Source organism: Sturnus vulgaris, chromosome 2, assembly GCF_052056855.1.
Source record: "Sturnus vulgaris isolate bStuVul1 chromosome 2, bStuVul1.hap1, whole genome shotgun sequence".
Taxonomy (NCBI): domain Eukaryota; kingdom Metazoa; phylum Chordata; class Aves; order Passeriformes; family Sturnidae; genus Sturnus; species Sturnus vulgaris.
The window spans coordinates 89,777,838-89,801,361 of record NC_142244.1 but is presented as its reverse complement, the minus strand read 5'-3'; the positions used below and the strand labels follow the sequence as shown (position 1 = coordinate 89,801,361).

At 42.9% G+C, this 23,524-nt stretch overlaps 1 protein-coding gene across 4 annotated transcripts in view; it reads right to left on the bottom strand.

The window, feature by feature from the left end:
* MAP4K4 (mitogen-activated protein kinase kinase kinase kinase 4) overlaps positions 1 to 23,524 on the bottom strand; it is a 163,740-nt gene that overhangs the window by 65,429 nt on the left and 74,787 nt on the right. For all 4 annotated transcript variants that reach the window (XM_014893092.2, XM_014893150.2, XM_014893159.2 and 1 more), the window contains exon 3: positions 20,084 to 20,140. In XM_014893092.2, coding sequence (XP_014748578.2) covers positions 20,084 to 20,140 — 57 coding nt within the window. The remainder of the gene's footprint in view (positions 1 to 20,083; positions 20,141 to 23,524) is intronic.

Below are 23,524 nucleotides of genomic sequence, written 5' to 3'. Positions count from 1 at the left end.
TCAGCATGCATTTGATGCCAAGGAAAGCAGCATCTCAGGGGGTGACACAGCCAAGAAAGGCATTTGCCCACTTCTCGGTCCCTGCTCTGCCCTGGGCAGTATGAACCTCCACCACTCCCACCTGGAGGGGAGATCTCCTTCCCAAAGGGATCAACACATGAGTCCCTCCCCGCATGTGCAGTCCAGACGCTGCTGGGGCTGCAGTTTGGACCTGGGAGATGTAAAAGGCTCCCAAGTCCTGCAGGTTTCATGCAGCTGGAGAGATTCAACAAGAAACTGAAGTTCTGGCTTAAGACTAAGCTTTAAACTTAGAGGGAGGCAGAAGGCAAACATGTGAGAGGAGAGGAAACAAAAGGTTGAAATGAATGAAAGCAGATTTCCTATGCACCAAATGCCACACAGACATTTTATTAGCAGAAATGTAAGCCAAGAAAGTAAAATACATTAAAAATAGCAGTTCTGGCATAACACTAATGTTCTTCTAGTATATAAGTAGTGAAAACCTATAATTACACAAAGACACTAGTTTCCTTACAGGACAGATTTACTCAATATACAGCCTCACACCCACACTGACCAACACGTCTTGTAGATGAACATTCATACATTTCATACATTGAAGGAAACCCAAATGCTACACGACAAATAAAATATCCCAACAGTTTGGGATAACAAACACAAAAGCTATAACCATGCACACCCAAACAAGAACAGAATAATTGAGAGGATGGAAAAGTAATCCTACTTGGGCGTTCCTCAGGGCTGTTTCACATAGGATCTTTTATCAAAATGAGATGGGGCTGGAGACGTAGCTCACAAGAGAAATTCAGCAACTCTATCACATGCCACCACTTTTTTCCTGAAGGGCCTGGCACAGCTCAGTACATGTTATTATTTAGGCCAAAAGCAAACAGACAGATTTGCAAAGCAGAGGAGGCAGACTGGCAATGATACTCCAAAATCAATCATATATTAAGAAATAAAATTTTATAAATAAATAGAAACAAAAAAATTCCCAAACCAAAACAAAGCCACCGAAAACAAAAACAAACCCAAAACACAGAACAGCACAAACAAGTACCACCACAATTGCCAGCAGTGAGCAGCTGGTAGCCATAAAGCAAGTACCTCATAGTTCCAGGAGACACAGTGACCTTTACCCCTTTAGAGGACAAATACCACCCCAGGTGGACAGACCTGTCCCTCACAGGCACCTTTCTCCCATACTAAATTGCAGATCTCCAGGTCATTCACACTCCAGGCTTCAGCATGACCACTGCATGCCTAAAATTAGACAGAATGAATCCAGGCTTTGGTCACTTTGGTCTCATCAATGGTTAAGACAAGCAAACAACCGCTGGAAGACTAAAAGTTTTATTATAGTCTTGGTCTTCTGATTCCAAATCAACTAGTAAGTGGAAGAACTTTGTAACATATTGCTAATCCCTTAGCTGTCCACATTTCCTAAGTCTTCTAATGCTTTAATTAAGGGAACTGTCCTCATTAAAATGCTGCGAGCGCAGCAATTTTTCCATCCAAATATTTAAAACAGTCTGCAACACTAACAAAGCCCTGCATTTTGTCAGAAAGTGAATACTAAGAAAAGCCCCAAACCAGAAATTACTGTGTTTTCTTTGCAGCCCACCAATCCACTTTTATAAAGTGACATACACTTCACTGAGTCTGCTACTATGAAGAAATAGATTTCATGCTTCTTTTCCAAAGTGGTGTACCTTCATCTAAGGTTCACCTGCCAGGTGAAACTACTTCTAACAGACACATCTGCAAACACAGAAGGTAATGGCTTAGGAATACTCATGCTTAATGCCCATTTTTAGTGCAGCCAGTAACCTATGCTCTGTTTCACACCCACAAAAGGAAAACTCTAAATTCTGCACTATGCTAACAGCTTCCAAAAATCTTCTTGTAAGCAAGGATTGGTGTGAGATCATGATCTGATTTATTCAACACAAGGTTTCTTTTGTGAAGCAGCCAAAATATGTAAATTGCCCAGGAATAAAAGAAATCATCCGATCTGTACATGTGTCTTACAAACACGATTGAATGACACAGTGTGAGAGCACAAGTCCTTACAAGTTTTAATTTCAGGTAATCTTTGCCTAAAGGTTAAACACTTTAGCTCCTCTGGTCCGATATTAGTCACTGCTCAGCCTCTGTCAGTAATCCACAGCCTTCCCTCCGCCTCATGCAGAGAAACTACTGCAAATCCAAAATGTCCAGTGCCCATAGGGAGGACCCAAGAGGTTCAAAGTTCCATTCCTCTCACCTGATGAGGGACAGAAAGGATCACAAAACCAGCTCACTGTTGTGTGTTTGAGAAACAGGCTGAATAAACCACTGTCTGTGCAGACCATGGGTGGCTGGGACGGGGAGAAAGGAGAAAACCAGACCAAGCCCCACAGGTTTGTCAAATTCCATTTACAAAATACTCCAGAAAATGCCTTTGGTTTCTTATACCAACATTGCACGCAAAGATTGCTTAAAAAGCTGGAAGGAGAAGGCTCGCTCCTACTCCCTTTGTCACCATCTCCACCTTCTCTTCCCTCTCTGCTTTGGAGAGAACTGCTCATCATAACAGTGACACAGCAAAAAACTAAGATCAGGTCAGTAGCTGTGACACCATCAGACCTGCACAGACCTACTGAAACCTGTTCAAGCCCTTAAACCATCTGCTACTTCTTGGGAAGGAATGGGCTCCGTCTGGCAAAGGGTAAACCCAGGCCCATGCCAGATACAAGACCAGACTCGGGATTTCTGCTCCTCCCCGCTCTTCTTCATTCCCAAAACCTGCAATGTAACAACAGCTTTAAGGATGTAAAAACAATACTATGCTCAGCTACTCTGTAGGAATAAACAGAAAACAAGTAACTAGAAATATGTACACTGAGAGCAGCTTTCCTTAAGCAGACCTCTCCAACTTGCTTGTTCATGTATGAATGAGATTCATGTTTATAACCCTAGGGGTTTTCAAAGCAAGAAGGAATATGGATATTAGATTTTACCTCTAAAATACTGCTCAAAAAACCAGCTCTTTTAAAAATGGGAAATCCATTACCAAATGATTTACAACTGACTGACAAGATGATGATGTCTGTAATTATCAGGTCCAATCACTCAAATTACCGTTTACCAGCAGACACACAAACTATTTGATTCACAGTTAACATTTTTTCTTCAGCAATTGCCAGGTCCTTTCTAAAACAAGAGGGGAGACAGACAACCTCTATCAGTAACAAATGCAACTGCTGACGAGTGGAATTCAGGGATGTCTGAGAGGGGCGAATTTCCCTTCATGTCTGTGCCAAACCCTCCCTGAGGACAGATGACAGCCAGGGCTGCAACCAAAAGGCTTTTCCTTTGTGTTCAGACAGGAACAGCTGTTAGACAGGTACAAAGGTAGAGCCACGTCTGGGCACGTGTGATAAGCGAGTTCTTTATAAAATTGGTTGCTGAGGTTTTGATTTTCCTTGGTAGATTAACGCTGACTTATACACAGCATTTAAAATCGCCCTGTACTGCCAAAGCTCTATAAAGGCTGTGCACTTTAGTGTACAAGTTAAGTGCATTTGGCGCTACACTACGATGTACAAAATCATTTTCATGCAGCTGCCAGCAGAAGGGAGCTATATTCTTGGACCAGATGTTTTTGTTGTCGATGCTGCCAAGCACGCCTGGAAATCTCACAGCTGAGCAGTGCTGCAAGAGTGAATTAACAATGAACAGAGCCACAAGATGCTCATGTCCATGTATTAAATGGGGTGTCATGGTCCCCTCTCTCCCTTACTCCTGTTCTCTGAGCAAGGAAGCTGTGGATGGCCAGCTGATTATTTACCTGTCTGAGAAGAAAAGCCTTTCTGCCTCCATCAGGACAAATAAAAGCAACAAATGCTTGCAAATATTACAACCCAGATTCATTTACCCTTAGCTGGAAAGGTGACAAAGAGACCTTGATTAACAGCCAAGAAAATAGGACTGGAAAAAATATGAAACAGTCCTAATGCTACAGTACATGTTTGTTTTTGCTGCTGAGCTGTGAACAGGCAAGCATTTATTAAAAGGTATTTCACTTCAAAAATCAGAGCTGCTATGGCATCTCACTCTCCAGTTTAAAAACAAACAGCTCAGATCCCAGCACAAGTCTCTTACTCTTGAGCTGAAATGTTGAGAGCAGGGGCCCTTTGCCCTGCTGCTCCCATGCTGAAAAGCAGGGGCTCCTGCCAGACCCTAACCTGCCAGCTGTGCCTTGTCTGTCACAACTGTACCACAACTAGCAGAGGAGACCTGCAGGGACCAAAATACTGAATGGTCAGACATCCGCTCCAAAGTGCAGGTGTGCGTGCACAGCGGGCAGTGAGCAGCCCAAACAGGAGCAAGGGAGTCGGGCACCAGCACTCGGATACTGATGAGAAGAAAATGATGTTTACTCAGTTCAAAGCTCTCCTGTGGCAGGCCCTACATCAACCACAAAGCCTGTAAGAGAAACCAGAGAGGCCAGGCCACCTTAACCAGAAAGAAAAAGCCCTGCAATAGTCGGGGAAAAGGCAGAAGCACATCCACCACTCCATCCAGGCTCCTGCAGTCCTCCCCGGGCAGCAATGGATAACACTGCTTCAGGCTCGTGGTCAGAGGTTCACTTTGGTTATTCTGCTCACTGGGTACCACACACGTTCAGAGAGGAAGGTGGCACGGAAAGGGTGCACATGTGTATGTCTGTGTGTGTCTGTGTGTGTGTGTTTCGAGCCTGCTGTAGCTGCTCTGGAGGCTCTTTCCTCAAGCAGGCAGTTCAGACAGGCACAACCCACTCCTGTAGCACAAGCTCCTGTTAAAAAGTTAAACTCAGCAACCTGACTGTAAAATAAATGCAGGCATAACATGTTTTACTGAAATCCCCCAATACATAATATAATCTGATCTCCCTCCGAAAAAGTATTGGTTTGGTTTCCCCAGCCTGCAGCAGCCACCACATTTCCTGTGCCAAGCATGGCTCCAGCCAGCCCAGCTAGGATCTGTATGGGAATTACACCCGAAGCAGTATCTTCCTTAAGGATATATAGAAAAGTTCAGAGTCTAACAACAACAACAAAAGGCAAAAAAACCCAATAAACATGGCCTCTCTTGCTCAGATAAATAACTGGTCGCCTTCTCAGGGATTTTTCTGTTAAAAGAAAAGTAATGCTATCACTACAGAGTCTCAGGGGAAGATGACTCATGAGCAGGAAAGGGCTTGTAATTCTGTGCTCAGGGTATTCACCCCAACAGATATTACAACCTTTTACTATGCTAGTCTGGTAACATGATTAGGTGGCAGTCTGAAGAAATCGTCCCTTAATCACACTTGATTTGAAACCAAACTAAGAGCAATTAGCCCAGCCAAAATGTGTAGGGGAGACAGGGAAGGCGTTTACATCCAAAAGACAAACCTAGATTGTTTGGAGAGCTTCAAAACTCAGGAGGATGAGGTTCAAGGCACCGGATTTGCTCAGAGCAGAGCTGTGTGACAATGAAGTCATGCACAAAGGGACAGCTGCAGCAACCCTGCCAGCTCCAGGACCAAGGCAAGGATCCGCTGGTTGGTTTGGAAACATTACCAAGCAGCGTGGAAGCAGCAGAAATCCCACACACAGCAAATCAGACTTCTCCAATAGCTGGAGAGGCAGCTAAATGAAAGATTATGTGTTGCAGAGATCAGCTTCTGCCAGGCTAAGGTATCTGAACAAAGCCCGTCATAGCTGAAGGCTCCTCTCCTGCAGTTTCCTGCAGCCTAGTCCCTCCCAAAGGCACACGTAGAAATCCCAAAGCCCACTCAAAAAGAAAAGTCTCATGGAAATTTATGGTTAAATTAGTTAAGTTTGTCTTCACTGGTTTGCTAAAAGATGATGCAGCACTACAAAAAGCTTTTAGCTGTGCTCAGGCTGATATGAATTGAAAAGGGAGGTTCAGGGGGTACAGAATAAGAAAAAGAAGAATAGGGAGGCTATTATAAAGACAGAAAAACATAATATTAGTACTACCACCCCCAATAATAATAATAATAGAAAATTCTAAGGCTGTGGGTACTGGGTTTTTTTTTTCTTTAACAACAAAACTCTGCCCAAAACAGCTCCATCTGTAGTCTCTGAGCATCTGGGGCTTTCTGCCAAAGTGATCAGTAGCAAAGAGCTAGCATTTGTCTTTGAATCGCAGCCATTATGTGCTTCAGTGTTCCCACACCACAGAGAAGTTGGAGGCACTCAGAAGTCTTCCTGGGCTAATGCTGAGCCACTGATCCAAAGCACGGAGGATGAGGGCAGTGCATGTGTGCTGCTGCATATAAAGGCAGGGCACGATGGAAAAGAAAGGACATTGCTGGTTTTCATGACCTATAAAACTTCCTGACTGAAAGCGGGCTTGGCTGAGGGCAGCTCTCCAACTTGCTGGCAAGCCTCTTCAAAGCAAGACACCCAGCTAAAGGTTGTCTTTCATACAATACATCCCTTATTCCCTCACGCCTCTGGAGCGTGAGCAGACACTCTTCCTGAGAAACCATAGAGTGCACATCCAGTTTTGGCCACCTCTGCACAGTGCTGGCCTGGAGAGTGGGCACACACTCATGCACACCAACAACCTGTATGTTGCAGTCACTTCCCTTTGGGGAAGTGCAAGGCTCTGCAAAAGATCTGCTCTCAAAGATTCATCTTTCAGAACAAAACACTGATGAAGTGCTCAAGAAGTAAAGCCTGACATTAAAAAAATCAACAGGTAAACCCTTCAAGTGGTGTTGGCTGCCCACCAGCCCTACTCACCTCACACCTGGTTTTACCATTCTTCTTGTAAAGATAATCAAAAGAGAAGCTTAGAAAGGAAAATAGAATTATGAAATAAGTTTCCTGAATGAAAGATGCAAAAAAACTGCTGAACGCCAATAAGCACCTACTACCATAACTTGAATGTCTCTGTTACAACCCTGTGTATCAGGTTTCAGAAGAAACTTTTGGCTCCTGATATCATGTGGAAGGCAAGCAGGTTTCTCCCTCTGAAGCCCTCTAGTGATGGCCAAAAGCAGAGCAGTCACACATTCATTTGCTTTGAGTGCAATCAGAAGGAAAAATACAGAAAAACACCTGCACAAGATAGCACTGCTCATTTGCCATGCCACGTGGGGATGGCCATGTTTCAAGGAGCACAGAACAGCTGATGGAACCATGCTAAGCAGTGTTTGTGACTGTTTATCCATGCTCTAAGTAGCCATTTGTCCTCCAAAGGCTGATGAATATGGGTATTTTTGTAAACAATCATGGATTAGACCTCTAATCCAAACAGGAACCAATCTATCCAGAGTAGTTCTTAATCAAGACTCACCAAAAAAAAAGTGGAAAATTCATAAGAATATAGACTTGATACTAAATATATTTTTCCCCCAATCTCAAACACTGAATTCCAACTTTTTGATCTATATTGACCCATAACAATAGCTCAATCTGTTCTCCACTGAATATAAAGCTCCTGAATATATGAATTCCTACAAGTATATTCATCCCATGCATTATCAAGCTACAAAGAAAACCAGAAGAAACATCTTCATTTTTATCTAAGAAAATTTCCTATTAACTGCCAGTCTTCATCACCCTCTGGATCCAGCACTGCCCCAGGGATGCTAAGTATGCAGGCCTTTCCTGTGAAACTGCAACACGCTGCCCAAACCCACTGAATTGTATTCTTCTGCTTTATCAACCAACTGTATGAAATTCATTTATTACAGAACTAGCTATATAAAATATATTAAAAGGACATTGAGGTGCTGAAGTGTGCCCAGAGAATGGCAACAAGGCTTATGAAGGGTCTAGAAAACATGTCCTGTGAGACACAGCTGAGGGAGTGGAATAAAAAGGCTCAGGGAGAACCTCATCACTCTCCACAGCTGCCTGAAAGAAGGTTTTGGTGAGGTATGGGCCAATCTCTTCTACTGTGCCTTCAGTGACAAGACCAGAGGAAATAGCCTTAAGCACACAGGCTAGATTCAGATAAGCTATTTTTTAAAAATTTACTGTTTGTGATTTCAGACATTGGAAATGGTTGCCCAAGGAGATGGAGGAGTCACTGTCACTGCAGGTATCTAACAGGTGTGTGGATCTGGTGCTGGGTGATGTTGGTTATTGTTTTAGGGGTTATAGTCATAGTGCAAGGTGAGCAGTTGGACTGGACGATCTTGTAGGTCTCTTCCAACCTTGGTGATTCTTTGATTCTGTGGTATTTTCTTATATGTCAGAGTGGCAAATTATTAGATGCATCATATGCAACAAAGTTAACATGAGCACAGTTTCTCACAGCAAGATCTGCTCTAACACCTTATATAGATTAAGAGCACTTTATTAACAAAGCAACTGCCAATTTAAATCATATCTAACTACTGTGTGGAGGAAGAATGAGTGACATTCAGTGAATTAGCAATGGTACCATCCAAGCACACACAGCAAGGGCAGGCTGGGCTTTTGACTCTGGACTTCACTTACAGCAAACAGTTGTCTTTCAGAGGTAGATCTACTTGGGCTACCTGGATTAGTCCACTAAAGGGTTGTTTTCTTTTGCCATTCACTAAGCAAAGCACGGTTAAACTCAGGGTTAACAAGGCTCTCTGCCTGCAAACATGGGGCATGATCCACAATGTAGTTCAGCTAAGCCAGCCTCCCACAGGTCACCAGGTCAGAGGCAGCTGGCATCACACATCCCACATCCTCAGCACAGGTTTTCTGGCTCCACCATTGGAAATGAGCTTGCCACACAGCAATACTCTGTTCTGCTATTACCCTGAACACTGGAATTCAGAATCACAATGAATGTTATGGAAATCATCCAAAGCAGAAAGTGAAGTAATTTCTAAGGCAAGCAAGCAGACTAAAAATAGCCTGTTGCACAGTGGAAAGAATTAGAGGGTAGGGGAATGCCTGCAGAAGACCTTTACACTCCATTCTTTATTCCTAAATCTGCAGGTTGGAGCACTGCAAACAGTCCCTCAGTGGTCACTGCAGGTGGCTGAGAAAGATGCAGCCAAATGTTGGAAAGGCGCTGCAGCCAGCTTTCCTCCGGGATCTGCACTGCAAAGGGATGGCTCCAGGTTCCTCATGCAGCCTCACAGCTGTAACCCTGGAGAGAATGCTGCTTGCAGGCCAGCTCCCAGAAGCTGCCACTTCCACTCTCCATCCTGCGTGGCCCCTCTCACCCAACCCCTGGCCAGCTTTAGCGAGGGCAAAAACACTAGAAAGATAATCTCTATTTTTTTAAAATACATGTATTTCCTTGCCAGTGGAGCACAGGATGGGACCTGATAGCTGCTGATGAATGGGGAACTTGGAAGGGAAGGGAAGAGAGGCAGGGCTGTCCCTGCAATAGCATCCAGACACCCACTTGTTTTTGTTGTATTGTAAAACCTTATCTCTAGGGAGAAGTAACTAGAAATGGGGAGATCACAGCCACCTATGTCAGGAGGAAGCACTGTTAACACAACAGGATGCCATCTGAACATTTACAAATAGAAAATGTGACTATTCCTCCTTTTTTTCCTGCCAGTGGGAGAAATCCTTTCCTGAATTTACACACAGTTTGTTTACATTTGTAGGCACAGAGAAGGAGCTTGCATTTACATGCTGATCCATCCACTTTTACATGATCAGTGCAAACACTTCCAATTTGCGTTGCAAATCAATCCTAGGCTACGTACATTTCCCAAACTTTTTAATCAGAATTGAGGAGCAGCAGCAATTCTGACATAGGAACAGACATCTCCCTCAGGGACTCAAATTTGAATGCAGACTTTTTTGACCATGCAGCCCCCTCTGATCTATAAATCAGTGCGACTCTATCATTTTATAACCGATGCAAGGCTTCACACTTTAAAAATTGCTGCAAAGAAGTGTAGTAAGAGAAGCAGGAAGAAAAATTCAGAATGAAAATCAACAAACTCATTTATAAAAAATTATTTTGTCCCACAGGCTCAAAGAGAGGGAACTACAATAAATGCTAACGAAAAGGGAGCTGAGCTAAAATATGCAAGAGACAAATAAAACCTTCTGTAATAATGCTGCCTTTGCATCAGTGTTTCCACAGCAGTGACTCAGGGCTGCCTGTCTGCCTGCAGCCTTGCCAGGGCAGGTTAGCACAGGGGGAGCCAAGCAGCCACCAGGATTGTTCTCTCTCCCTGCTGCCTCTGTCTCTCTGCCCAATTACATTTCCATTCGGTAAAATATTCCACATGAGAAAATTATTTTCAGGGATCATGGATGCTCTCCTTTCTTAGTCTTGCAGGCAGAGCCATGGTGCTTAGCCAGGACAGTAACAGCTATCCAAAGGTCTGTGGGCTGCTGCATTTACACTAGGATTTCCACTTAGCTCGTACCACATCTAGAATCAAACACTAGAACTCGGTTCAGGAAGAAGGTGTTACAGTGGAAAACATTCCTGCTGAAGACAAACACTGCAGAAACACCTCATACACCAACTAACACACAAAAGCTGAGCTCACTTCTGGAATTGACCCCTCCACTAGGCAGAGAGAGGGACACCTGTGAAGGCACCCATCATTTTAGAGAAGGAGGTGCAAAAGAGAGCACACTATTGGAACTCCCACCTCCCTCTTTTGCACCAGTGATGTGCTAGGTAAAGAAACTACCATTTTACCTGGTGTATGTAAGGCAAAACACAACACTCACATGCTCACTGTCCACACAGGAACAGTAGCACTTCTGCTGTTAGCTTGTTCACTACTCACAGATTCATCTTTCAGAACAAAATACTAATGAAGTGTTCAAGAAACAAAGCCTGGCATTAAAAAAATCAACAGGTAAACATCACAACAAAAATAATGTGCCTCTGTGGCCGGATTCTCATTGCTCTAATCAAACTCAAAGCAGTCTTAATAAGAGAGAGCAACACTAAACCATGTGCTTATTAGGAAGCACCAATCTTTGCAATTTAATGAAAACACCTTTGCACTTCAATCAAAAGTGTTCTCAACACTTTATCTACTGTTTTCTGACAGAGAGGCTACTTTCTGTCTAGAGGTATGTACACAGGAGCCTTGTTAGAAAGGATTTGAGACACTTACGGGCTCTGGAGACAAACAGAATCTTCTACACTGATCAACTGAACTAGTTTGCACAGCATCTTCAACAGCTCTTTTAACACTAGCTCAGCTGTGTGCTTTCCATTGCATATTTAAGAGATTGGGCACAGGGGAAGCAGAATGCTTTAGGCACAAGGGCAGTATTTATTGTGGTTACAAACCAGCTTAGAGTACAATGAATTCCCAGGTCCTCGAGCATTAGCACTTGCTACCATAATCTCTAGATTCAGGAGTTGGGCTTTAAGACTATTTTTGCCAACAATTTCATACACAATCATTCAAACTGTGCCTTGCAAAAGAAGCACTGTCAAGGGACTTAGAAAAAACATTTTTGTCTCATTAAATACTGGAGAATAACATTGCTATTTTATCTTTATATATACATAAGCATGTTAAGAAAGGAGGGGAGAGAGAGAGATCACACAGGATAATCTCAAATGTACAGTACTATATTTGCAGTCCCATAAACGAGAGATTTTAAAATGCTTGAAAGTAGCTTGCATGTGCTACACCGCACAGAACTTTTTTCCCTAAATAAAAATGCTCTACTTTCTCCTCATGATTTACTGTGAAACAGTGGCCAGCTGACTGATAATGGAAGGTGGCTAAGGTCTGCCTACCATTTTCCAAGTAGAGGCTATAAATTTCAACCCCTCCCTTCTCCATGCAGCCTGCCAGTTTTCACATAACTTGTCAGGACTTTGTATCTCTGGAATTTCTCCTCCTCATTAAACTTGGCTGAAGTCGACCAGCAGATCCAAATGGTATTTGGTGGAAAAGAAGACAGGACACACTCAGTATCACCAAGAAGCCTCACTTCCTTAGGAAGTCAAGATAAAATTATGCAATGCTGCAGCAAAAACAGGAGGAGCCCACAGGCAGGTGCAGTTTATAAAAATACAATTAAACACAGTCAAGAGAGATTACATTTCAAGAAGATATATCCCCTTTAATATAAACAGAGAGTTAATTCTCCTGACTTTGATCCTAACGCCCAAGCCAGATTTTAAAGTGTATCTCTGAAAGACAGCAGCTTATATTGGACCTGGGATCTTTTGATTGCCTATGCAGACAGGAAGAATACTCAGCAGACCCAAGTTCAGCCTAGAAACCTGCTAAAATGAGAGCACAATGCTGTGTCACAATCCTTATTGGTTTCACTCTGCCCAAACTGGCAAGAGCACACATGCTCTAACACTGTATTGACAGGGCTGCCTTGTTATCCTTGAGTAGACAGTATGTCTGACTCACTGGGGGTAAATTGAGCTGTGCTCTGTGTCTGATAGAAATTATATAAAATGCAGCCCCATACTTTTTGCTATTATCTGCCCACAAAACATTTGTTTCCCATCAGAACTCGAACCTCCTTAGCTGAGAAAATCAGAGCTCAGCATTGGGGAAGCAGCAAGCAAATCACCTGCACTGAGGCCACCTGCACAAATGCTCCTCTCAGCTCAGAAGAAATGCTCCATCACTAGAATTTGCACAGGCTATTATTGTTCAAATTCATGTTAGAGCAGGTATGACCAGTAGGTAAAATATCTTAACTGTGAAAGCATCTGCATGCTACCCACATTGAGTCTTCACCACTGTCAGTATTAGGGTCCAGGATACAATCCTCCACAGGGCACAAAGCAGTCACTGGTACACATATGAAATCACGTATCATTAGTGACCCCTTTGTCAATGGACTTTAGATGATTCCAGGTATCAAGCCTAATGACTGAAGAAAAATCGGCAGAATATTAGAGCCTAAATGCATGAGTATTGCCCACCTGGACGGGTGACAGTGCCCAAGGATGGGAACAGACGTTAATGAATTCACCTAGATGACTTTTTCTTTCTCAGTGTGTCACTGCAGCTGCACCATCCGAAGGAAAGAAATTTTTTAACAAGTCCAGACTTGTCCAAAGAGCTCAAGACTTGCAGAGAAATCTTCTTAATATGCAATCGTGCCCTTCTGCCTATAGAAGTCAGCTGCAGCCGTTTCCATTATGCTCCAATATTAAACATGTGGTCTCACATACTGATGAGCAATAACAGATCTCAGTGCCACAGCTGAGGAGCATATCCTGAGCATTGTCTGCTGTGCTATACTACAGTGTTATCTGGTTGTCTTAAAGCCAGGTAGACAAAATTTTAAAGCTGTCTCCCTAGAACAAAGGAGATTCTTCTACGCTCCAAACTATAGCAAAGTTCCCTTTACGTGGCTATAACTTCAGTTTGTGTCATCTAAATTACATTTCAATTTACAGAGCGCTGGTAAAACGTTTCCTGCTAGACAGGACAAGAGCCTTGCACATCAGACATAAGCATATAGATGAGAAGGCAGAGGCAACACTGCTTTCTTTACACTTTATTCACACTGTGTTCCACAATCAACTTAGAGTATGAAGACATTGCCCAGCCTCAACTGAAAAAGCCATGCAACAGGAATCCTACTAAAAGAGCACCATGAAGCCTTTCCAGGTAAAGATCTATTGCTGTTGAGAGATGCTGCACTGGTGCCCTTGAGTGTCTTCATGGCAAAAGGAAAAGATCTGTTTCTTTCAGCCTTCTCTCTCCTTTGCCAATTTTTCCCTCAAACACACAGGATCAGTGCAAAGCTGCTCTTCACAGGGGCACAGCAATGCAGAGCCTTACTGCTCAACATCAGCTCTCACCAGCAGTATAATTTCCCAAGCTGCTTGGTAACAGCCACAGCTTTTTGCCCTGATCTCAAACTGCCTGTGAAGCTCCCTATTCAGTTCCTTGCAACTGCTTCAAAACAGACATCCTCCCCTTTCCAAATAAGCTTCTTCAGCCTGACAATCTTGCTAACCACCTGAGTAATCAGATGAAGAGAGTGGAAGTTTGCCCTTTATCCAAACTGGTGCCAGCACTGCTCCAGGAAATTTATTGGATTGTGTCCAGAAAATGCAGCTCTGACTTAAACCAGGTGTTAGATGTATCTGCCTTGCTGGGAGATAAAGTCACTGCTCCTTGCAAGGACAAAAGGCTCTTTAGAGTTAAATATCATTCTACTCTGTTAGAACTATGAGCTGGCAATCTAAGAAATTTCCACCCAAGGGCAGGGGTCTTGTGACATGCCTGGCAGCCTTGCAATGCTCTTTGCACTGCCCTTGCCCTGAAGATGGACAGAACCACCTTTGCCTGACCCAAAGAGGAGTCTTGCAGCAAAAAGGCAGCATGGAGCTGCAGCAGAGCCCAGTCCCACACAGACATCAGCCAGCACCCAGGGCTGGACCTCCTGGCATCAGGTCCTTGGTAAAGCAGGGGCAAAAACTATGTCAAGTTGCTGAGTGAGGGCATGCAGCAGAGGTAGGTGAGGGATCTCAATTAAAGAAGGAAATAGTCAATTATACAAATGTTCTGCAGTTCAAAACAGGCTGCCCTACTAGCTGCAAAACTATTGTAGTTCTTTTTGACCTCCTCCAAAACCAGACGTTACAGCTCAAGGGACCACTGTCCAGCTCTGTTTTCCTCTGGACTGTAATATATAGTTCCCAGCAGCTCTTTTTTTTTTTTTTTTTTTTTGGTTGGTTGGTTTTGCTTTTTTTGGTTGTTTTTGCTTGGGTTTTTTGGTGGTTTTGTTTGTTTGTTTGTTTTGTTTTTGGTGGTGGTGGTGGATTTTTTTTTAACCTAATCCCTAGAAGAGATCAGAGGTTAATCAGCCTCAGGAGAACTGGACAGTAGGGCTATCAAGATTGTAAATAGCTTTCCTATTTATTTCTTTTCCACAGAACGATTCTTTATTTTGCCAGGTAACTGTTTAACCAAGGACTGCAAAATGTTGTACAGACTAGTGGCAAGCAATCTCTCATTTCAGGAACAAGCAAGCAGAGTGCCAGTACTCTCCATGGAACAATCTGGATTTTTAGGTCCCTGAGATCCGTTTTCCCCAATCCACATTAAGAAGTGACTCCTATGAAACACTGGAAGGGCAAAGGCTTTTGGAAGCTCTAGTTACCAGCTCTGACTTTAGGTTTGCTTTGGCTAACTTCACAGTAAGTACAGCCATGGACTGGTACATAAATACTTTATCAGGCAGCTGCACTAAGCCAGATAAAGCCAGGTAAAGCACTGCATTCATATCTCTACACTAAAAGAATGACCTCTATTCAGCTTCTCCAGGCTGGTTTGACCCAGTTCTGTTGCACAGGGCCACAAGGATCTGTATTTCCCAATCTTCCACAGTGAGCCATCAACGTTTTTTTTTCCCCTTCAAACAGATCAAAATCCATGGATTGTCTTCGAGTTTCCATGGGGAAAACAAGAACATACATAATAGGGCAAACTTTTGGTCTGGCTTATTAGTTCATTTTTCCCTCACTTTGTCTGCCAATTTATGTGGAAGCCCACATTTTTATTTATCTGCAGTTTTTCTGCAGACTGCTTTGAGATGTCTTATGCAAAATGGACAAATTATCCACATGACTGTAGTTCATACCACTGTGTAGGCCAAGATACAGACTCCTAACAATCAAAGTGACTTTCCTATTGCACCAGAAATAAGCAGTCAGCAGAGTAATGAAGATGGCAGTCAGTAACCCAGGGAACCTTTCCTGTCTAGGTATGAGAGATGTGCCATGTTTCCCTGCAGGCCTGGAGGCTTTGGTCTGAGGTTGTTAATTTTTCTGCAGAGGACACACAGAAACAGCAAGACAGGCAAGCACTAAAAGCAATCCAACTTCTTTCATAAATCAGCAGGATACAGTATCCAGTTGTTTACTTAGCATAATTTTACACAGACTAGATTGGACAAGTCATGAAACACTGGGCACAAGAGCTGAGAAACGCTGCTATTAAAAAAGGCATGCAGAAAACTTTCCCAAGGGATGCCAAGAGTGTGTGTGGGAAGAGGTAGGAGGAAGAAGCAGCAGCGTCAGGGGTTATAACAAACAGAAGAGAAGCAATTGTGTTTTTTCCTCAAAATCAGTTACTAAACTTTTCAAAGAGAAAAGCATCGCTGGAAGCGGAACACAGGAGCGATACTGGAAACAACAGTGCAGCTGCAAGGAAAGGCTCCAAAGCAGTTAAAGCAGAGTCAAGCTTCAGGGTGTAATGCAAGTTAACAGCTTGGATACAGGCAGGTTTGCCAAGTAAGCTTTGCTAAGGTTTTCAATGCTGTTTGCTTCACAAGAAAACAGATTCTTCTAACTAAACAGGGACTGCTAAATCTTAGGAGTCATGGCAATCTTACAGTCATGGAAACCTTACAGTACGGTCAGTGAGTGGAAGGGATCAACATGGCCTGAATACCACCTTCTCCAAACCAATGTCACAAAAGGAACAGAAACTTTACAATAGAAAGATGAATTACAGACTACATATAATGCCTCCCTCACAACAAGCATGCAGCATGAGAATCAATTCTACATGTGTAGATTTTGTAAAACAATTTTTAAAGTGCGGATACACTGATAGTTTGCGCTCTTCCCCTTTTATGGTCATTGGGCTCATTCCAACAAGGAATAAGAATAGCTTTCCATTGATGAAAACTGGTGGCTTTTTTGGTTTTATTTGTTCTATGCTCCAGTGAAATTTTTTCAGCCTACATGCACTGCAGCTTTGCCCTCTGAAAGTAAGAAGAAGACCTAACTCTGCACCAATCTGTAGCAAAACCTATAGATCTTTAGGTCTTATAGTTCCATTAGTACTTGCTTTAGTGCTGTAGATCTAAAGATCAGTAAAGATTCAATCTTCTAAGTATTTTCCTTATTTGTTTAGAAAGGAGGAAAGTAGAAGAGGTAGGGAAGTTTTATGCACATCAACATCCCCCAGTGTTTCAGGCAGCAGAACTAACTAGTTATAATTTATTCAAAGATCAAGCTGATAGGCTTCAGCCCACCTCCTATTTTCTCATCCTTGCCACCATTCTTTTCAAAATTAAAATCTAAAGAGAAAACCACAAGAAAAGATGAGAAGGATGAAGAGCATTTCCACAGTGCCATGTGCACTACAAAGTTCTAATATTTCTTCCAATGCCTCTAGCCAGAGGTTATACTACTTCATTTTCTTCATGCCAACCAAAACTTTTTAAGGAAAGCCTTCACTCTCACTTTGACATCCCTCCTGGTTTGGGTGATCAAAGCTTTACAGCCCAGAACGGACATAACTTCGCTGATCCTGAGCAATGTGTGAATTGCAGAATCATGGCCTTGAAAACTCAAAATCTGGGGTGTGCCCACAGAGCATGCCAATACATTAGGTTTTCTAATTTGTTAAACATTTGGCAAAGCAAGCACTGGATCAGAGGTATCCCAGAAGAAAGGAAGTCTTGCGTCTGTTCTCAATTCAGGTTAGTCAGAATAATCAGATATTCCCCATGGCACCACTCACATTTAAGCAGAAAGGCATAAGGCTGCCAATAAAATACTCACATAGGCACAAATCACCTAGAGCTTCAAGCAACCACTCATCAGAAAACCACAATTTCAGTTTTGTGAAAGTTTCCACTCAAGCCTCTTTCTCCATAGACATTACTATTAGCAGTTCATCTAACTGTAGCTTTTAAAGCAGGCAGAGAAGGTAAATTTGTGGCTGTGGCTCCCTCAGCATTTCTTTTGGATCGGTGCTAAAGGTGGCAGTCACTGTCTCCCTCTGTCCCCATGTTGTCTCCTCCCACTGTTGTGCCAAGCTAAAATCAGGATGGACCTGCACTGTTTGCTAGCAAAGGAGGTGCTCACGAAACAAACCCTTGAGGAATGGAAGCTATGGCTTGAGGATATCTCCAGCAGAAATATCAATTTGAACTACTGCCCTGTCTCCCTGATGGCCAGCAATGGCTCTTTTCCAGTCTCGTGCCACCTTCTTCACAGCAACCAGACAACAGTTTGCATCATGCACTGAACTCAATCAATGAACCAATCCAGGTTATAAATAACCAGGGGAAGGAGAGGAGTAAGGGTATTTTAAAACTGGAACCAGAGTCCATTCACTGATCCAGGTCACCATCTGGCCCCAAGGCAGCTGTGTTGGCACAAGTGTTGGGAAATGGGCAAGGAACCAGCAAGCAAGGCTGGACAAGAACATCCTACAGCCACATCTGCCACTGAGAAAATGGTACGTGCAAGAGTATCACCCATGCCTGCTGTTAAAAAGTGGAGCTGGCTTAGTACAACTTAGAAGAATTTACACATTTTTAGTTTCTGTGAGCTCTTTGCTTTGAAGCAAAAACACATGAGCTCCACTGGTAGGAATGACAATGCTTTTAAGCTGCATGGGGCTAACATCTCCAAACTCCTCCCTCTGACTACCCTTCATCCCCTAAAAAAGCATTGCACTTATGAGATAAAAGGCAGTGGCAATATGCAACTTGCTTTTCAAAACCAGACAAAAATTACAGTAAGTTTCAAAACTTAAGCTATCTCCTGCAATATGAGCTTAGCCATAACTATAGACACCATTTTTCAACTTTTTTCCTTTTTCTGTGCAACGTCTGTTTTACAACTGTTTGTGATTAATACATGCTATTAAAAACAGAGGGAGTGTGCAGCAGAGCCAATCTTAGTATTATGGAAGAAACCACTGTCATGCACAGTCCAGCAAGCTGCCCTGTGTAAAACTGCTGCACAAAGGAAAACATTTGCTGTGCAAAGAACATTCACTGTGTGTCGATGTACCTTCATTCTTCTCTGGTTTCTCTGCTTTTTAACAGCAGCAAAAAAAACGTTGCCTCCTCATGAAGGCAGCCTTTGAAAAACTTCAGCTGAAAACTGATCTTTATCAAGCCATCTGACAAAAAAGGAATATCTTGCTGTTGGCAGACACAACAGCTGAATTTAGAGAGTAGCAGTCACACTGCCCATCCATCACTAGAGATTCAGACATAAGACTAAGTCGTATCAGTAGACCTAACCCTGCCTCTTGTTTTCCTCCTCTCCTGCCTGTTTATCCATTACACCCCACCACTCATCTAGGACCTTGTGTCCAAGGCCATTTTTACTTGTTGCACCTATACACACACTAAGCTATAAAATATTCTGCAGCAGTATCTTCACAGAGGTTTTGCTTGCTGTAACCATCTTGGCCAAAGACCCCCTGTTCTGTACAATGTACATGCATTAATGTAATTATTCCCCGTGTAAGGCTGAGAAGCTCAGAAGAATATGACAGTTTGAAAAGGCACATCCTCTCTACAGAAGAGTGGTATCAATCAAGCTTTGCCAGTATCACATGGGAGGATCTCATTCAATTTTAAATTTGAAGCTGTTAATTTGTGAGTGGAACTCTATATAACACAAATGGAGTAACAGGGAGAAGCCTATGCTTTTCTTCATCTGTTTTGAAGACTCAATTTAAACTGATTGCTTTTTGAACAGCATAAACTGCAAGACACCCAAGGATTCAAATATAGGCATATATTTTTTATTTCTTAGACTGGGTTAATTTCTCCTCTTTCCCATCTAAAGCTCCACAGTAAATCCCCATGGGTGAGTTACTACAACTACTTTACATTGCAGAATTCTGTTAGCAGTCTGCTCATCATTCCTGCAGATGTTTCTGCTTTTAGGCTTCTTGGAACTGTATTGGATTCATTTCTTTGAATAAACATATATCCTTTGTAGGCTGCAGATGTACCAGGGAGAACATTGTCCTCTATATCATGCAGACACCTCACCTTCTTTTTTGGTAAAAGCAAGATGACACATTTCAGAGAAAAAAGTGGGAAGCAAGCAATCTGAACTTTTTCTCCCTCTTCTAAGAAATTTCTGAAAAGAGAGTGCTACATGCACCCAATATGCCCTGGGACTGGACAGTGCAATTTGAGAAGGCCAAATGCCCCAGCACACAGGCACACAGAAATCTCAGGCAGACAGACTGGAGAGGTCAGGTCCTGCAAGCAGAGAGCAAACATTCACATGCAAGGATCATGCATTTCAACAGAAATATGAGGTAAGCCTTATACCATCTCATGATTAAATTTTACATGTTCCTAATAAAGCAGAAGGTTCCTCTACTCACCTCAGTAACATCCATGACTTTGATGGCTGCCAGCTGACCCGTTTTGACATGGCGACCCTGAGAAAAAGAGTGAGAGAACAGTCAGCACCAGCACCTTACCCATCCCTTCAGCTTACACAGAGCAAAACACTTGAACAAGAGTTCCAGTCACTGGGTTTTCCCCAGCTATGCTGGACCCTTCTGATACTTCCTAGGAAATATTACAAATACCCTACATGACTAAAAGAACAACAACAATAACAAATTTAAAGCATTCCTCTTCAAATTTTAGTATCCATTTCTTTTTCTCCACATCAAAATAATGATTATCAAGTACACACAGGTTATATTCACAGCTTCCCTTCTGTTTACTTTAGCAAAGCTCGTTGTCAGTAATGACAGTTTATTAACATGTCAGAATAAATTCCACGTGTTGCATATTTTATTTGTATGAACCAATGCCTAGTAGCTAGGTGATTTATTACATGCTTTACCTAGTAAGCATGGTTAAGCCCATGCTTAGGGCTTAGGACATTTCTCACTGGTTTAGTCTTCCAAAGTACAAAAAGTGAACGTTGCATCAGACCTGCAAGAGCTCTCTTTTGTCTCTTTGCTTGTCTCACAGTGGCTAGACAAGAACAAGACTCATCTCCCTTCAGCTACACCGCAGTAAGGGAACAGCTTCTCAGTACAGCTGGAGCTGAGTTAATAGATCCCAGCTCCTGCAGCGGGGAGCTCCTACCCTTCCTTCCTCTGCCTCCTTCCAGCCTCCTGTCACATATTTCTCCCAGGAGCACTGAGCTCCTTCTGGCACTCATTGTATCATATGATAAGCTGATTGAGATCACTAAAATGGCAGAAAGTTAACACAGAAAAAGCAAACTGCGGGGTGGGGCACGGGATTGCAGTCCAGGAAATTAAACTGGTTTGTTCTACAGTGGAAACAGAGCTGGAGCCAGCAGGATGCAGATCACAGGGCTGGGAGGCAAGTGGCATGGCAGGCCCTTGCAGCCCTGGTGGGCTGTAACTCGCCTCAGCTGACTTCTAACAAAAGCCTTTTTCTCTCCAGTGTATGTTTACATGAGGTAGAGACATCAATTAGCCGTTGTGTACTTTTTTTCTAAACAGGCACTTAGAAATGGTCCTAATATTGGTATTTTCCAGCTCTCCACTTAACACTCAGCAGTGTAACACCCAGCAGTCTATCCTAAGCCAGTCAAACAGCCCAGGCTCCCAAGCATTTTCCCAGGCACCATCACCAAAGGTTCTTATCTGTATCAGTCAAGCTCTTTAGCAATAGGTATGCCCATTAAATTCCTTCACTTTAATCACAAATAATGATAAGAACACAATGGAACATTTAACTGAAGTTACAGTTCCTTTATTTCTCTCCTCACCAATTTCTGAGTTTCCTAGGCAGAAACCTATATGATGGACACGAATAGTGTATTTTTTGCCTGGACTAACATGTTAATCTCTTTACAGGGTCTTTTGAGACTGGTACCCCAGAACTGAAGCACCCCAGACCACTAGTCTCTTTAGAGAAATCCTGACCCTTTCACAGCTTAGGATGCCCTCCATGAAGGTAATGGCCAGGCACTGCTGGTGCATGCAAAAGGATTAAATGCTGCAGAATTCACTGCCTCAGCTTTCTTCCACAACTCTTCTTGTGCTTCACTCTCCCCCTTACTAACCAATCCACGTGCTTTCTATAAATATATTACTGTGCTCAGGCTTTTGCTTGCTCTGTAAACTCGCTTTACCGCAGGCATTTCTTTTTACAGCTTGGTCTCAAGCTGGTTTTGATTTTGAAACAAAGTTAGGGGTCCTAACATGTGTGCAGTAGCCAACGCTGACCTCACCTTGACCTTACTACTTCTTGAACCAAAGTCTTTCAGCAAGCCCAGGAGATTTCCAACTCCAATTTCCCACCCTGGACCTCTGCCTAAATGACAAAGGCCTGTGGTCTTCTCCTCAAGACTTAGCATCCCACAAGGAAGGAGGGGAAAAGGGCTTACACCAAGGTGGAAAAATGTCTGCTCTCAGCTCTGCCCCATTTTCCACAGCTTTGCTGAAGAAATTTGAAAGCTCAAGGACATGGGAAGTACCGTTTTAGGTACAAAAAGAACATGCTAAAGATAACAGAGAAACAAAGACATCTCTGAGGGAAGAAACCCTCACAACACTAAGGAGGTCTGAGGAAAGGAACTTTTTTTTAAAAAGCAGTGAAATACAGTTCCCCATTCACTCTGCAGCTACGTGGAGGTGCTAAAATGGTGGCAGAATATACTCAAGCAGAAAATGTGGCATGCAGAAGAGTGAAGTAGCAGGACAGGACGTCATTTTCATGGAATTTTTGCTCTATTTGTCATTTTAAATCTACTAACTACTAGTGGGCTTGCTATTTCCAGAGAGACACCTAAAATTTCCCAGTGCTCAACTTGACAGCTTTTCTGAAGTCAATGTTCTTCCCTGTGAGACTGGCCCACTCGGGATGACTAATGTGCAGCAGCGCTACCATCCTTCCCCTGCAGCTTCTCGGGATCCTGCTGGTGCCTCCACAAGTGTCCCTGTGAAAACTGGGGCCAGCTACAGCAGAACACAGACACTGCTCATGTTTCACTTCGCTTCTTCTGGGAGGGAAAAAGCTTCTACATAACCCTCCTAAGGGACTGAAAGCAAGGGAACTGCAGAGTGTGGGAAGTGTGGTCTGCTCAGTATCCCAGACCAAATTTAAACCCTGGTCACTTCAGAATATTGTTTAAAATTACTCCAAATACACTTTCCGTAATGTATGGACCACTCATATGCTAAAAATCTACAACATATGGGGAGGAGGAGGGATGGCCTGCATGACATTAATTTATATGAGAGAAGTAAAAAGATATTCTGAAGCCACATTCTTTTCATTAAAAATATTTTCAGAGGGCAGGAAAAAACAAACTTCTCAAGCATAGCATACAAGCATGAGCAGAGTATTTGTTTGTTTGTTTATCTGCTTAACAACTCTGCTCAAGAACAGACCTGTCAAACTATTAGCATGCTGGTATAATTTTGCTTGAAACATAAAATGGCTAAGCATTCCCATTTTGGAAACCGATCTTCAGATTTTTGCAGCCAACTTTTGCTTTGGAAAAAATTGTCTCTGTTAAAAAGAGTAATAATAAAATTGCAACGTGGTTGAATGTGAAGAAAAAACTACAGAAATCATAGATGGGAGAAACCCTGTGGACTCAATCTCCTGGTATTAAAATCTATTCAAATTCTGCTCACAGGGCACTTCAAATTCAGTAAACATCAAGGCTCCATCCAGACACTCTATCTCACACAAGACCACTCCACTGGGATAACATTTTTCATGTAGAATGAAGCCTCTGTTTTAGTGCAGTGTGGACACATGGCCCCTCAGGGCATCCCAGGGATCCCCATCCCCATGGCAAGGCAGAGCTTCTTGCAGCTTTG